We start from the raw sequence: 15,790 nt of genomic DNA, 5'->3' as shown, positions 1-15,790 counted from the left end.
ATTAAGTTGTGACTGTTTCTGAAGATTCCAGCCCAGAGTCTTAAGCTATTTTCTGTGATGTGTGAAAAGACAAGCGAAGAGACTTCTACAGTCAATTTTCTTCTGTTAATCTAAACAAACTTTTTGAATTGGCTCATAATAAATAATTATAGTGCTAAGTATGTTATTACTTCATTGTTTTAGTTTCCTTTTGCCGGAAGAGAGGGCTTGCAGTGAGAGCTTGCTGAAGTCTGAGTTTGTTGCTTGCATGGCAACTTGTCATTCCCTTACAAAAATTGAAGGGGTGCTTTCTGGGGATCCGCTTGATTTGAAGATGTTTGAAGCCATAGGATGGGTAAGTGTTTGCTTGTTTCAAAAGAAGCGATGTTTTTAAGATCACTAATCTAAAATTTCCTCCACGGTTGCATCGAAGGTAAGCCTTTATGTGCTGTTTCAAGCTGTAACTGTAAAATGGCAGGCTTTTGACAAAGCCTCTGTGTCAAAGGAAGTCTTAATATGAAAATCTTCCCAAAATGTGTTCTGTGCAGCAATTCATAGAACTGAAAGAATCTAAAGGGCTGATTTACTGCTTTCTGATGTTGTGTGTCTGGCAAGGTTTCAATGCATATAATGAACATGTGAAGTAGTTAAGTGGATCTTAAGTTAACTGCTAAATTAAGACACTTGATTCTCACAGGAAGTCTTGTTTGGAAAGATCATTGCACCTTAGGCCAACTTCCAAGCCTGTAGTTCAGGTCTTTTCCCCCACAGAAAATTACATTATGAGAAAATAAAAGTTAATGAATGTATAAATTAGTTGATTATTTTTAATACAGATTTTAGAAGAAGCAACTGAAGAGGAAACAGCTCTTCATAATCGAATCATGCCAACAGTGGTTCGACCTTCAAAACAACTCTTCCCAGAATCCAAGCAAGAAACAAATCAAGAAATGGTATAAAAATTTAAAGTCATTCTTTGAGTTAAAGTAATAGTTCATGTTAAATATATTTTCCTGTATGTTGTGGTTCTGACTGATAGAATTCAAATAGGATGAAATCTATTTGGGTTTTGATGGCAAAGATAGAGAAGACGTGTTTTAAACTGTAGTTGAAAGTAGCAGTTCAGTGTATGGCACTTTGAAGGTGAGCAGTGTGATTGTCAGCATTGTTGCCCTTACAAACTGGTTATAAAATGCTGTAATGCTTTTTGAGCTTACACAGTGTAATATTAGTGTCATTAGCAAATTCTTGTGCTAATGAAGTGCTCATGTGTGCTCGCCTTGCCGTTTCACTTAAAAGAATTGTTCTTGTCACTGCGTGGCACAGAATTCTTCCCCATGTTGTACCATTGTACCATTTTTCTTTAAGTGCTAAGTTACAACTACAACTTGGCAGATTTAAAACTAGCTTTTATCTGCATTTTGAGGAGTATCTTTAATACTTCATGAGGGGAAATTTAAGCATATGTCTGTGTATCCAGATTATCACAGAGCAGGGTAGTGGGAGGATATAGCAAGTTGGTTCCTCTGTATCAGTCTTACTCTATAGTAGATAAGAAGTGTCTTTTTTCTTCTGTGTACAAAACTCAGTGTACATGCACAGCAGTAATTACTGTGCAGTTGTTGACATGTGAACACTTAAAAACCTTACTTTTTTGGAATATATTTAATAACCATGGCCTCATTCTGAAATACCACAATACTTTAATCAGTTACACAGGCTAAACAGACACAAGTTGTCCTGTGAAAGCCCTTCCAAATTCTAATCAAGAAATCAAACGTTAAAATTCTGCTGAGTCTCACTTAAAGGATGCTAAACAGATGCAGTATATTCATACTCAGCTTTTATGAGATCAGCTGCAAATACTATGTGACTTTATATTGAGATTGCTGTGTAGGTTGATTTTCTGGTTTACGTTGGAATAGTTTGTAACTGACAAATAATATTTACAGTAAAGTTCTTTTTTCTTTTTTTAGGAATTGTTTGAGCTTTCGGTAAGTATGCTTTTTCAATTAAAGCATGTGTCTCTTCTTAGAATGTATGTGGCTGTAACCTTTTTCTTCCTTCCTTCCTGTATGACACAGACCAGTTATGAGATTGGAATTGTGCGCCAGTTTCCATTTTCCTCAGTTTTGCAGCGTATGTGTGTAATTGCGAGAGTTCTGGGGGAGAAGAGAATGGATGCTTACATGAAGGGTGCCCCTGAAGTGATTGCCAGCTTGTGTAAGCAGGAAACAGGTAAAGAAACAAGCTATTTATATCTCATGTGTAGCTCAACTGTAAGACAAGTAATTTTAATAACTCTGAACTTCACCTTTTCAAAGTTCCTGTTGACTTCGAACGTGTCCTGGAGGAATACACTAAGCAGGGCTTCCGAGTTATTGCTCTTGCTCACAGAAAATTGGAGTCTAAGCTCACATGGCACAAAGTCCAGACTATTAATAGGTAAGAATGACTTCACTTTTTAAACAAGTAACAGACTTTAGAGGCTACATACATGTTTAAAACAATTACTGCTCTTCTTTAGCTTTCTTGTGTCTCATTGTAGTTAGTTCTGTGCATTCTTTATTTGTACCCTGGACAAGACATAGAAATTAAGATGACATTTTTCTGCAATAACTTGAATTCTGAGGAACATCTTTAAGCTTGCAATTAACTGTAATTTTATTTTGCCTGTGGTGTTCAATTTATACTAGCATAGCAGAAAACCTCATCTTTGCTACTTGAGCATACTTATATCATCTGAGTATACTGAAGATAATGGCATGTAGTGGAAATCCTCTTGGACATGTTTTATTTAATTTCTTCATCTGCTATAGGCAACATGTCCATTTTCTCATTGCAAAGCTTGCCATTAAGGTTTGGAAGGTAAAAGTGTTTCTTTCTTCTCAAAGAGTAGAACTTCCTGTAAACTCTTTCATCTGTTCCTAATTTTGTGTATAATGCTATGTTTTCCATAGTGTTTGCCAGTGTAGAATTGCTGTGGAAATGGCAGCTTTGACTCTGTTCTTTTGTATCAGCTCTTTGTACAAGTTAAACTTTTTGCAAAGCAGTACAAAGCAGGTGTGAAAATCTACAGTAGTGGTAAAATACCCAAGACCTGTAAATACACTGACTTTCATGCAATTGCACTTAATTTTAGTTAATGTCTATTAATCATTACTAGCTTTTGTAACATAATTTTGTAGATTGTATGTTAAGGTTTGGCTTGTTTGGAAAGAGATGTACATTCTAAACAAATCAGAACACTTGGCTGGGATTGCAGCTAGCATTAGAACATTTTTCTAGCAGTGACCTTTTTGAGAATGTAATTTATTTTAGAAAGAGTTCTCATGGAAGAAACTAAAAATCCTGCTTCTCAACTAAAACAAGGGAAATATATAAATGATTGTGAATGATGGTATCTCTCAGGTCACTTTTTATAAAGCAAATTCTTCACTTTCATACTTAAAACTAAACACAACCCTTTATTTTGATAACCAGAAAATCAAGCTCTTTAAGATACATCTAATAGTAATAGTTCTGTTGTTCTCTTCCTTGCTTCCTTTTCTACAGAGATGCAATTGAAAGCAACATGGATTTTATGGGGTTGATTATAATGCAAAACAAGCTAAAGCAAGAAACCCCTGCTGTACTTGAAGATTTGCATAAAGCCAACATTCGCACCGTCATGGTTACAGGTTAGCACACCCAAAAGAGAAAAATCCATCTCTCTCTGGTCTTGAATTATAGTGTCTGAAGTCAAAATTTGGTGTCTGTAGTCTGGGATTACTCTGTATTTATAGCAAGAGGGCAGTTCAGAAATTCCTGAAACACCACCATTTGTTTCTTTTTGAGTGAAAGCTGCTTTGGTAAGTTGGACATCAGCAACCTGTATGGGGATTTAATTCTGCCTCATGGCTTCCTGTCCCTAGCTCCATGAACAAATTACTTTATACTGAATTTAAGGTTGAAAAACCTTATAGGTCTTCCAGATGAGGCTGGTGAAAGTCTTGGTCTAATCTTATGGGTGACCCTACTTTGAGCAGGAAGTTAGACTAGATGGCCTCCTGATGGTCCCTACCATTTTGGAGCACATTATAAGCCACCTTGTGTGGAGGATTTTTTTTGTAAGAATGACTTGTCCCCCCATAGTGGGCTTAGATGTCTGTGCTCAGTGTTTTCAGCTTTTGCACATGCTTTGACTGTGTTTACAAAGCAGCATTTTAAATGGCCACATGTTTTCTGCCTCATTTTCAATATGTGCTAATATTTGGTCTATAAGAGATCTTTATGGCTGAAAGAAGCACAGGGTTTCTGGTGACATTAGTGCAGGGGAGGAGTTTAACAAGCTAGGCTTCAAATTTTGTCTGTAGGCTTGGCTTGCCCTAAAGTTGTCACTGTTAGATTATGCAGCTTCTCCTAGTTTAAAACTGATTTTGTCAGCTTTTCACTTATGTGGAATATCAGTATATGTTGTTGATCTTTTTCTGACTGTATTTTTTTTAAATGCAATTGTTTAACAGGGGATAATATGTTAACTGCTATCTCTGTGGCCAGAGACTGTGGAATGATTCTACCTCAGGATAAGGTCATTATTGCTGAAGCACTACCTCCAAAGGATGGGCAGGCTGCCAGGATCAACTGGCATTATGCAGATACCCTCGCTAAATGCACTAGTTCATCACCAGCCATAAACTCAGAGGTAATATGAGCATTATTATGCCCTTAGAGTCTAAGCAGTTAGTTTTACTGTTGTGTTTCTTTCTTTTTATCTTATTCTGTTAAATAGCATGTCTGCTGATAAGTGTCAAATCAAAATTAATGTACTAGTTAACATTCAGATTTAAAATACCAAAGAGCAGTAAAACAGCTGAGGGAGCTAGTTTTTCAACTGTGATATGACATTTGACATCTTTGTAGTGCAGGAAATGGGGTTTTTTGTCTTATTTCAATCTGTTAAGACTGCTCTAGCTGCTTGTAGTTGAGACGTTAGATGACATTTTCTTATTACTAAATAAGTGTTTTCATTCCAGGAGGCTTTCTTTCAAGTAACATTCTTAGAAACCTCCTCTAGTGTGGAATCTCTAGGAATACCCCACTGAGTATTACCTTGAAATTACAACATATCTGTGTAAATACACTATAGCTAGTGGATTAAACTACTTTTGATAGGATATTCCCGTTAAATTGGTCCATGAAAGCCTTGAGGATCTCCAGATGACCAAATACCATTTTGCAATGAATGGGAAGTCATTTGCAGTGATTTTGGAGCATTTTCAGGACCTGGTACCCAAGGTGAGTGTTTTACTCGAGTATGAGCCCTTCTGATGGTGATCAGACTTTGCCCCGTGAGCATTAAGAAGTCTTCTGTCTTGCAGCTTGTGTTACATGGCACTGTGTTTGCTCGCATGGCGCCTGATCAGAAAACACAGCTGGTGGAAGCTTTGCAAAATGTAGAGTAAGTATTTGCTTAAACACAGAAAGTGGGAGGGTCCCCAGTGTTTGCTGTGATGGGGGTTAAAAAAGAATATATGCTGTTAGGTGTTTGGCCAAATGAAAAAGGCTGGACTAACACGACTTGGGAGTTGGTAAGTCAGCTGGTTAGCTGAGCAGGAAGGAGAGTAGTACCATCTGCTGGCTAGTTGTGAAAGTTTCAGGCTTTTCATGAAGTTACAAATTAATGATAATAATAATAACAACAACAATCAAATTTCAAAATCTTGTTACTTGGCTTAATAAATCTATCAAATGGCTTCTGTGTATTAAAGAAGTAATAATGGGATGACTTCTGTTCACATATGGTCAATATACTACACTCTGCTGGTGTCAGGCCTTGCAGCTATACAAAATATGACAAAAATCTCTTTGCTTAAAGCAAAGATGCTTTAGACCACCTTGGAACGATAGAGGGCTGATAACCATTCTTGCTTTAATTGATCCAGCTAAGCCATGTTAGTTTTCTGTCTACTTCCTTGTATGTATAATGGCAACAGTAATTGCTTTCAGCATTAACAATCACTCATTATTATGCAAAACCTGAGTAACTCAATAATCAGAAGTATTTAATGAAATAATCTAAATAGACTATGATTAGGGAATGGTCTAGAATGCTGACATCTGTTTGGTTTCTATAGTTACTATGTGGGCATGTGTGGAGACGGAGCCAATGACTGTGGCGTAAGTACATTTTTGTTTTCATAAAGAACTGTTTCATTAAATTTTACATCTGAAAGCAAGTTTTAAAGTGTTCTCTATTTCAATGGTAACTAACAGGCACTAAAGAGGGCACATGGTGGTATATCTTTGTCAGAACTTGAGGCTTCTGTGGCATCACCATTCACTTCCAGGACACCCAGTATTTCCTGCGTGCCAAAGCTGATCAGGTAACGCCACTTCCTCTGAACTTAAATGTGTCTGTGTAACTTGTTTTGTATACCCTGTATATGTTTGATGCTATAGGAGGCCAGTTTGAATTAAAGAACAAACCATACATTTTTAGTAGTTCTGTTTGTTTACTGAAGGCTCTCTGAGCAAAGGCTTGCCATAACATGATTTAGGATTTTGTTATAAACCCTTTTGTCCACGTAAAGTTAATTTTTTTAGAGTAAGCAAGCTTCTATACGTTGGTGTTTAGTTTGTTGTCTTAGTGACTGTGCTGTTTTCCATAAAGACTGTATGTAATTGCAGGCAGTAAAGTTCTTCAGATAACTTGCTCAGCCCCATACAAAGTAAAAAACAGTCTTCTAAATTTGACCAATTTTTGATTCTCAAGTTGGAAGTGAGGGAATAGGTTTTGGGTAAAGGTCAGACAGAGAAGAATCTAGTTAAATCTGTGTGGAACTAATGAAGTAATGTTGTGATGAGAAACATTCTGAAGTCAGCAACTCTGAAGTCAGCTGACTGCATATTTATTCAGTCTGTTCTGTAAACTGATGCTTCGTAGATGCTTTTGCAAGCAGACATTTCATTTTAAAACCTCTGTTGGAAAACCACATAAAATCCAAAGAACACCAAATTAAGGTGGTGACTCAGTTCAGGAGACATGCTCGCAACTTTGTACTTGAAAGTGTACCATTCTGACCCCTTTTTCTTTGTAAGTCTTCAGCCTGATGTCCCTCAAAGGATTTGCTGAAGTGTTTAATTGCATCTAGCATTTGCTAGGCATAATTTAATTGCCTAAACAGAAGGCTTTCTGATGATGTGATTGCATTTGTTTTGACAGGGAAGGCCGTGCCGCTTTAATAACTTCCTTCTGTGTATTTAAGTTCATGGCATTATACAGTATTATCCAGTACATCAGTGTTACCCTGCTATATTCTGTAAGTATTTTTAAGTGCTTGAACTGTGTGGATGTAATCTGGGATTTGAAATTGATAGATATCTAATGTAAATTGTTACAAGTCTCTTTAAGTACATGACATCTGTGTTCTAAAAACTGCCTCTGAACTACAAGCACTGTTAGTATTTTTTGCAGTTTTAAAATTAACTATATGAAAAACATGGTAGTATTTATTGAAAAGTAAGTAACTGATACCTGTGAATAGAAAGTCTCTACATGTGGGAAGTCCAAATAAACATATAAATGGAACAAAAAATTGTGCAGTTTTTAATTGTTTAAAAACTGTCAGCATTTAAAAATAACCTAACTTTAAATAAAGGGCAATGCCTTCCTTTTGTGTAAGGACAGGAGGAGAGCAGCTTGCAATGATTGAGTTACATGCAGGGAGAAAGCAAAGTGGAGTATCTCCTGATAATATGATTAGATTCACAGTATGGCACATGGTAGAAACCCTGCATATGTATTCTGAGTTCGTTAAACAGGCAAAGTCCAAGGACCTTTTGACAACTACAGCATAGTAAGGTTATAATGTGTAGAACTGTGGACCTAATCTATACTTTCATTGGTTTGTAAGATTCACTAATGTAAGTCTGATTACAGAAAATTTCAGTTACAAATAGCTTATGGATCTGGAAACTGAAATTGCTTCATACCTTGAAACTTCAGGAATTGATCTGTGAATTCTATAGTACGCAAGACCCCTGCAGATAAAGGAAAGCCATTTGATAAGAGACTGTCTTATTTATAGAGTGAAGTTTAAAGAATTAATGCTGTAGGAGTGTCACTGTAATATGTCCTTTGATGTGAAGAAATTAGAAATGTTTCAATTGTGACTTCTGTCTAGATCCTGAGCAATCTGGGAGACTTCCAGTTTCTCTTCATTGATTTGGCAATCATTTTGGTAGTTGTCTTCACTAGTAAGTATTGTGCTGAATTAGTGCTGCTGGCTTCTACAAAGCTGTTTTTGCTTGGTCAGGTTTTCTTGAAATCGAATTACATGTTATTTCAAATAAGTACTGTGACATACAGTTAAGATGTTAGAATTACTCCAGTATATACATTAAAAAGTCCCAAACCACTCTGTACTTTTGATTAATCTGAAGTTTGTGAAATATTCTCATACAAAAATAGGTTGTGGGCATGATTTTAGAAAATTATTTTTTCACAAGACAGGAAGTCATAAATCTCTACTGACATAAGGAAACTGTTTTTGGAATCAAACCAGGAGTTGTTCCAATGTAATCTGTCTGAAATGTTTTGATTTCTTGCCTTTTTAGTTAAACTTCTGTCCACAAAATGTTATACTCAAATCCTATTATCTAGTGAAGAGTTTGATTCCACATGTGAACCTAGCACTTGGAATTCTGTTGTTACCAGTAAACAATTTTAAGCTGCTTTTGCAGACCAAAACTGAAGGGGCAAATTTTAAGTCCTTGTGCTAGACAAAGGGAATTTGGCCAGACACTACTAATTCCTTAAGTCTCATGGCTTCTATTATTGTCCCTGTCTGTCCCGTGCTGTTGAGGGTAACCAGCCTGTAGAAGGCACTGTGGCCTTATTCTAGTGCACTATAATATTTTCAGGGTAGTTTCACAATTTCAGTTCTGGACTAATTTTTAGAGTGATGTCATGAGCAAGCCATTCCAATTCCACAGAATGTGGACAGAATAACTCTTGAAAACCATAATGATGTAACGTGTAATGTATTTTTATTTCTCTTTGCAGTGAGTCTGAACCCTGCTTGGAAAGAGCTTGTTGCACGAAGGCCTCCATCAGGTCTTATCTCGGGTCCACTTCTGTGTTCTGTTTTGTCTCAGATCATCATCTCCCTTGCTTTCCAAACACTTGGGTTTTTTTGGGTCAAACAGCAGTCCTGGTATGAGCCTTGGACAACGGATTCTGAGTAAGTGTTTCGGAGGCTCCGTGCAGTAATGATTGAAAAGCTATAGGCAATAATTACTCATTTCTTTATTACCAAACTTCTGTGTGGCAGCTTCCTCTGAGTTTTTCGTCAAAAAGGTACTAATGTGTAGGAGTTACCCAGTGGCTGAAATGCGAAAGCAGGTCAGAGCCAGACGGAAGGGTCTGGAGACTACTCATCCTTGGGACAGCTGAGACCAAATTTTGAAATAGATTCAGAGCTCTTTTAACTCTTGTATAGTATAAAGTTGTTTTTTCTCCTGTTGGAGTCCAAGTAAATAAAATTCTATTTCTGAAAATGAAGAGATGTTTTAATAGATTACAGTGTTTTCTTGCCTGTCTTCAAAGTGCATCGACAGTGACTGTCTTCTAAACAGTTCACCTTACAAGCTGGAAGGATAAAAGAACTCAAAGCTCTGAATTCACAAAAGTTGCTACCTCCTTGCCACAGTTTTACTACTTACTACTTGTACTAGGTTTTCAAGGATAAGCTCTTATTTGTACCGTAGCAATTTGTTCTGTCATTACTTTCGTTAACATGTAGGCCTTGTTTACGTCTTCTCCTTAACTCAGTGTTAAATATTTATGTTCTAGTGCATGTAATGTATTGGATGCCAACGCCAGCTCTGCACACGAGGCGAATGAGACTCTTCACGACGAACATAACATTAAAAATTATGAAAACACAACTTTGTTTTTTATATCCAGCTTTCAGTACCTCATAGTGGCTATTGTCTTCTCTAAAGGAAAGCCCTTTAGACAACCATGCTACAAAAACTGTAAGTCTGTGCACTTGTTTATCTGTGGCTTGCTTACAATTGTGTTGTGCCACTTTGGCAGTAGTAGTGTTGCTGGGAGAACATAGTACAGTTACCCTCAGGTAATCAGACACAGAAGTAGGGAAATATGAAACTGTATGGAGGAATTTGTGTTGCTAGTTGCTTTGTTTGTAGAAGTATATGTGTACATACATTTTGGCTCCACAAATGAGCCAGTGAGAAATTGAGCCTGGCTTTGTGTCTCTATGGCTATCAACACAACTTGTATTGCCAAAATCCACCTGGAAGGGGTTTAAAGAGAGGAATGAACCCGTGATACATGGAAAAACTGTCTGAAACTCTGATTGCCAGATGGTCCAATTAAAATATTTTTTCTTCTTTTACAGTTCTGTTTGTTCTATCTGTCATAGTTCTTTATGTCTTCATATTTTTCATCATGTTGCATCCTGTTGAATCTATTGACACATTTCTCGAGGTAAGGTTCAGCAAATGTGTGGGAGTCTGTACGTCCTAGGATAACTGATTGGCTGCCTTTTGGACAAAGTTGACTCCTTTAGTGCTTTAACTTCGCATCTCTGTGGGTGGAAGGGAGAATTTATAACTCTTGAGTCTGTTTTGACTGTGCATTTGCTTCATATGCATGTTCCTAACCTCTGGCAACTTTTTCTCTCAGCTCGTGTGTGTGCCATATGAGTGGCGCCTAAGAATTCTCATCATTGTTGTTGTTAATGCAATTGTGTCCGTGCTGACGGAGGTAAGAAATTCCAATGGAAAAAATTATTGTCTGTCAAGATTTTTTTCAGGGTACATGTTTGTCTTTTGTTTATAAAGTCTGTCTTCACAACATGCCATTGTAAATGGCCACTATTTTCTTGTTAAGTTTGTGTTACTAAAAATGTCCTGGTAGGCTTGATTCTAGACATTGAGATTTTTCTGTTTAAAGCGTAATTTTTAAACCTTTTTTATTAATAAAAAGATAGGGGACAAGTTGAAAGACTTATAAATTATTTCAGCTATTTCTTAAGACAGTACTTTCTGTATTGATTTGCTGTGTTAGTTCAGTTCAGAATAACATAACCTAGTAAACAACCATATAAAATCCTCGGGGGACTCTGCATTCATTCAGTTGGCTCATATGCTTAACTTATTGTTCAGAAGAATGCAGGTTCATATAACTTGTTAGTCTAATCTGATCCAAGTCCAGAAGAAGGGATGTTTGTGCAGATCTGCTCTTTCCAGCTCTGAGCTTGTCCAAAGTCAGTCACTCTGCATATTGACCTCTGCTGCAATGCAAGAAACATGCCTTGCCTTTCATCCAGGTACCCCTAGGTTGTTTCCAAGGATTGAGGTATGACAGATATATCTTACAGAAGGAGTCTGGATTCAAAGTCAGTCATTTATTCCTGTGGTTAGTTGTTCTCCCTGTTAAATTGATGCCTTATTTCCAACTTGAACATGCTTGTGTTTTGGTTGCAGCCATTAGTAACTTATTTTTTTCCCTGCAAGATGCAAAAGCCTTTCAACATTATCTAGTCCTTGCACACTACAATTATCTGTTTTCACTGTATAACATTTTCTGCAGATTCTATTAGTATATGGTTCCATTAGTATGTGAGGGATTGCTGTCCAGGTAGCCAGCATAATGTTTGCCTGCATTGTTTTGGCCTTTGAAGATTACTACAGCATGAATGTTCTTTCTAGTTGACTATTTTTTTTCCCTTTTATTTGTGACTCAGTAAAAACACAATCATCTGAAGTTTTTTGGATACTTTATTCAAATTTATCAAGGCTTTGTGTTCAAAATGTTGTTCTAAATAGAATTTGCAATATATGCTATTATGTTGCTGGCTGTTGGAATGTGGTTTTCAGTGTTTTCACATGATAGGTTGGTTGTAACTTGTCTTTTCCAAAACATGGCAATGGCTACTAATTTTCTTGGCCTTTGCCTTGTTGTTAACAGGTTTATCCTCTCCTAAAGATCCTGTACCTTTCTTACATTGTCCTATATTTACTCTAATCCTGCTTGGGATGTTTTTCTTTGCCTTTTAATTCTTTCAGTTCTGGTACTTCTAAGTTCTTCATAGTTTTCTTTTTTGCCTCCTTTTTATTTGTTAAAAGTTAAATTTTATATATATGGCTGTCTTTGCTTCTTAAAGTAGCCATTCTGAAACTGCCATGGCTTTTTGTGTTCTGATATATTCAAAACAAACCTCTTAGATTTTTTTTTTTTTGTTCCTGTTTACTTTTACTACTCATTGTTGATGCTTTTAGTACCATCTCTGGGAAATCAGCTTCTTCGAAGCACTAAGGTTGCCTCCTGGGAACTGAGCTTTGTGTTGATACACTGAATATAAATAGGTGGTGCTGACAACTTTCAGTTCAGTGATAAATGTCACTGAGAGGAAACTTAACCCGCTGCTGAAAAATTTACTTGTTTTGCAGTCAATCTTTCTAAACTCTAATGCAATCTCCTGATGTTTCTGTTCCGGGACTGTAAAGACTGCCATAGGAAGTCTGTAAGGTGTGTCAATCCCTGTATCAGCATGTGCCTCTCAAGGACAAAAATGGTTCTCCTCTGGCTTAAATCTTCATAAGGCTCCATTCCCGAGCCTTGTTGGTTGACACATCAGTTGTAAACCTCTGAATTTCTACGAAGCATAATCTAAGCAGTGTGGTTACTGTAGATCATTTGCTTTCACACAGTATTTCAAACTCCACTCCACTTTTTACCTATTCAGGTTTGAGTTAGCACAGTATCCTGGAATCATTACAGTTGGAAAAGACCTTTTAAGATCATTGTGTCCAACTGCTAACCTCACACTGCCAGGCCCATCACTGAACCATGTCCCTCAGCGCCTCATCTCTGCATCTCTTGAATATCCCCAGGGATGGTGACTCCCTCACCTCCCTGGGCAGCCTGTTCCAATGCTTAATAACTCTCTCAGTGAAAAAGTTCTTCCTGATGTCCAATCTAAACTTCCCCTGGCACAGCTGGAGCCCATTTCCTCGTGTCCTGTCATTCATTACTGGAGAGAAGGGATTGACCCCCACCTCGCTACAACCTCCTTTCAGATAGTTGTAGAGTTCTCTTTGCAGCCTCATGTTTCAACACTTCAGTTAATTGTCATTACCAAAACTGGTAGAGTGGTTTGTCACATTCCCTTTAAACAGACTTTCCTATTTGTCTTGTTGCACAGACTTCAGTAGTGGAATAGAAGTACCTATAGAACTTAATCTTCTTGATGTTAGTTATTTGGGGCATTCTGCTTTGACTTAAAACCTATTTCTTCTGCTTCCAGTGTTGACTGAATGCTTTGTTTGCACAGAACAATAAGTTGTCTTACTGTACAGCAAGTGTCCCCACAGAAGCATTGTCTAGTGATCCTCAAACCCTAAACCTTATTTTATGGTACACGCTTCACCTTCTGTAATTTCAACCTGCTTTTTTTCCACCTTTGGAACTGTATTTGTCCAGTTTCGCCAGTGTTACTCAAGGATCCCCAAAGCTTCTTTATGTGGTGCCAGCTCATTGGGTGCAGTGTGCTGTGTAGAAATCACAGGCTATTTTATTCCTTCACTTCTAGTATAGCTCCTTGCCTTTCTGTCCTTGCATGCCTGGCTGGATTTTCTGCTCAGTATACTTTTCACTACAGTTAAAAGTGAAAAGCTGGGCATTGTAGGTCCTATTCTAGGAAAAGTGTATATCACCTAGAGTTTGTTCTGCTGAGACTAATCCCTCAGTGATTACCTATAAGTATTTCTTTATGATGAGATGCATAAAGGCTTGGATCTGTCTTCTTTTGTCACACATACCAATTTGAGACTTTTGTGTAACGCTGCAATCATATTCATTGCTTCTGCAACGGGAATGGTTTCCGACTGTGTTTGTCCCAAAGATGTTTTCTGGAAGGTTGTGTAAAGCTTTTGCTCCTTCCATGTGGGTGCCAGACTGAGTTCATAAAGCATGCATAATCTTTCTACCAGATGATAGAAAATATTGCACAACAAAGGCAGATCCCAGCAGATGTTCCTCCTTGCCCTTCATGCCTGGTATAGGCTTCAAAAATGAACATCTAACAAGCTGAAGATTTGTTGGCAAATACTTTATAAGAGCACTATAAAGTTTTGCTATATTACAAAATCATAACCATTATAAAATCTATTATAAAAGTCTGGCTAATCATCTCCCTTTCTCAGTGGCAGACACTAGTGAGATGCTAGAATCCAAATATCAGAATTGTAGGCTCAAGGCCATGGAAGATCCAGGTTGACACCTGTGATTCTGCATTTTTGAGGCTCTTGAGTCCACCCACACAGCTGTATGATGATAACCAGATGTACTGAATATACTGTTCAACTTCTGCCCTCTTTCCCAAAATCTGGAATGGTTCCTACAGAATTCCTTCAGACTTCCTGCTGGTAGCTCAGCTTTGCCACCCCACTGACGCTTTTCTGGGAATGTCACTGGTTTAAACCAAATTATGAACAAAGCATAGCTCCAGCATGAAGTACACTGTGATGTCAAAGATGATTTGAGAGGCAGCTGCATTAAGTGCTCATGTCTGTGGTGCTTCACAGGGTTTTTTAGAGCAAAGAAACACATTAAGAATGTGCATTTATGAATTTAACCTGTATCGGTGGTTGCAATCTTGGTCATTGTTGCTGTTGATTTATGTATGTGTTCATATTCTTAAATCTCATGTGAGTGCTTTAAGAATGAAAATGTTTATCACTTAAAGTACTGACAGGTGGCGTAAACTCTCTGTTTTGCCTGGCATTGGGTTAGTTATGTCTAACACACTATTTCGGATTTTGTTTGTAATGTGCACACTAACAACAAATGATCATTAGTTTCTCTAATTCTTCCTGCTCACTGCAATATCTCACAGAATGTCCTCCTTGATATGATCCTTTGGAAGGTTGTGTTCAATCGAGACAAACAAGGAGAATATCGCCTCACCATACCCCAGCCGCCTCAGGTTGGAGACTAGTATTTTGCTGTCATCATTTCAGTGCATGCAGATTAACTCTATTTTGTTGTTTTAGGATCTATAAGTGTCTGTTGCCTTATCTTAAGACTGCTTAAATTAGGTTTCTGTAACAAAGGCTTCTATTTTCTGTTTTTCTCCTTGTTGATACCTAAAGGATTTAGCTCTGTGTATAAGAACTGTGAGGCAAACCCAGAGGATTTGAGTCTTTTCTGGCTTTGTCTTCAGTTTGCACGTTAGCAAATTTTATTGTGTTGTCATATTAGCTGGGAACATCTTGATTTGCTTGGAAGCAGAATTGCTGTCACTGGATCTAATCCAGTTCTTTACTAAATGAATTTGCTTTAGAATTTTAGATCATTAGAGCACTAATTTATAGCATGTACAAATGAACTGAAGCAAAATGGCAAATGAATGTACTTAAAGTGACTTAGGAGACTGGAGGATTGAGCCTCTGCTTATCAAGTCACCATGAATCTTGGCCTGATTTGCCTCTTTGTCATTAATACATGAAAAAAATCTGTGTATCCTGTAAACTCGCTTTGTCTTTAAGCCTCTTGGCCTATTACTGTTAGCTGGTTGTGCATTTGTTCTTGCTACAGTTAAAATGCTTTATTTCTCAGCACTAATTTCTATTAAATGTACTCACTTCAAATGTCTCTTTTCACTGAAGAATGGAATGCTTAAGGCTTATGTTTAGTACTATTCACAAGTTGGTAGAAATTCAGAGCGTGAAGGAAGCCATAGAACATATTGCCATTACAGTGTCATCCGTGCAGACCATGTCTCAGGTGCTCTCTGAG

At 37.4% G+C, this 15,790-nt stretch overlaps 1 protein-coding gene across 5 annotated transcripts in view; it reads left to right on the top strand.

The window, feature by feature from the left end:
- Positions 1 to 15,790, top strand: part of ATP13A3 (ATPase 13A3) — a 61,020-nt gene that overhangs the window by 40,260 nt on the left and 4,970 nt on the right. For 4 of the 5 annotated variants that reach the window (XM_062005331.1, XM_062005330.1, XM_062005329.1 and 1 more), the window contains 18 exons: positions 184 to 334; positions 816 to 932; positions 1,956 to 1,973; positions 2,064 to 2,217; positions 2,304 to 2,424; positions 3,535 to 3,659; positions 4,485 to 4,663; positions 5,134 to 5,256; positions 5,340 to 5,419; positions 6,096 to 6,138; positions 6,235 to 6,344; positions 7,184 to 7,280; positions 8,145 to 8,217; positions 9,026 to 9,203; positions 9,815 to 9,999; positions 10,386 to 10,474; positions 10,673 to 10,753; positions 14,889 to 14,978. In XM_062005331.1, the coding sequence (XP_061861315.1) occupies positions 184 to 334; positions 816 to 932; positions 1,956 to 1,973; positions 2,064 to 2,217; positions 2,304 to 2,424; positions 3,535 to 3,659; positions 4,485 to 4,663; positions 5,134 to 5,256; positions 5,340 to 5,419; positions 6,096 to 6,138; positions 6,235 to 6,344; positions 7,184 to 7,280; positions 8,145 to 8,217; positions 9,026 to 9,203; positions 9,815 to 9,999; positions 10,386 to 10,474; positions 10,673 to 10,753; positions 14,889 to 14,978 (2,014 nt within the window). The remainder of the gene's footprint in view (positions 1 to 183; positions 335 to 815; positions 933 to 1,955; positions 1,974 to 2,063; positions 2,218 to 2,303; positions 2,425 to 3,534; positions 3,660 to 4,484; positions 4,664 to 5,133; positions 5,257 to 5,339; positions 5,420 to 6,095; positions 6,139 to 6,234; positions 6,345 to 7,183; positions 7,281 to 8,144; positions 8,218 to 9,025; positions 9,204 to 9,814; positions 10,000 to 10,385; positions 10,475 to 10,672; positions 10,754 to 14,888; positions 14,979 to 15,790) is intronic. The other variant, XM_062005332.1, reaches the window with a different exon arrangement.

Source organism: Colius striatus, chromosome 12, assembly GCF_028858725.1.
Source record: "Colius striatus isolate bColStr4 chromosome 12, bColStr4.1.hap1, whole genome shotgun sequence".
Classification (NCBI taxonomy): Eukaryota; Metazoa; Chordata; class Aves; order Coliiformes; family Coliidae; genus Colius; species Colius striatus.
The sequence above is the reverse complement of the archived record's forward strand: the minus strand, read 5'-3'. Positions and strand labels throughout refer to the sequence as shown.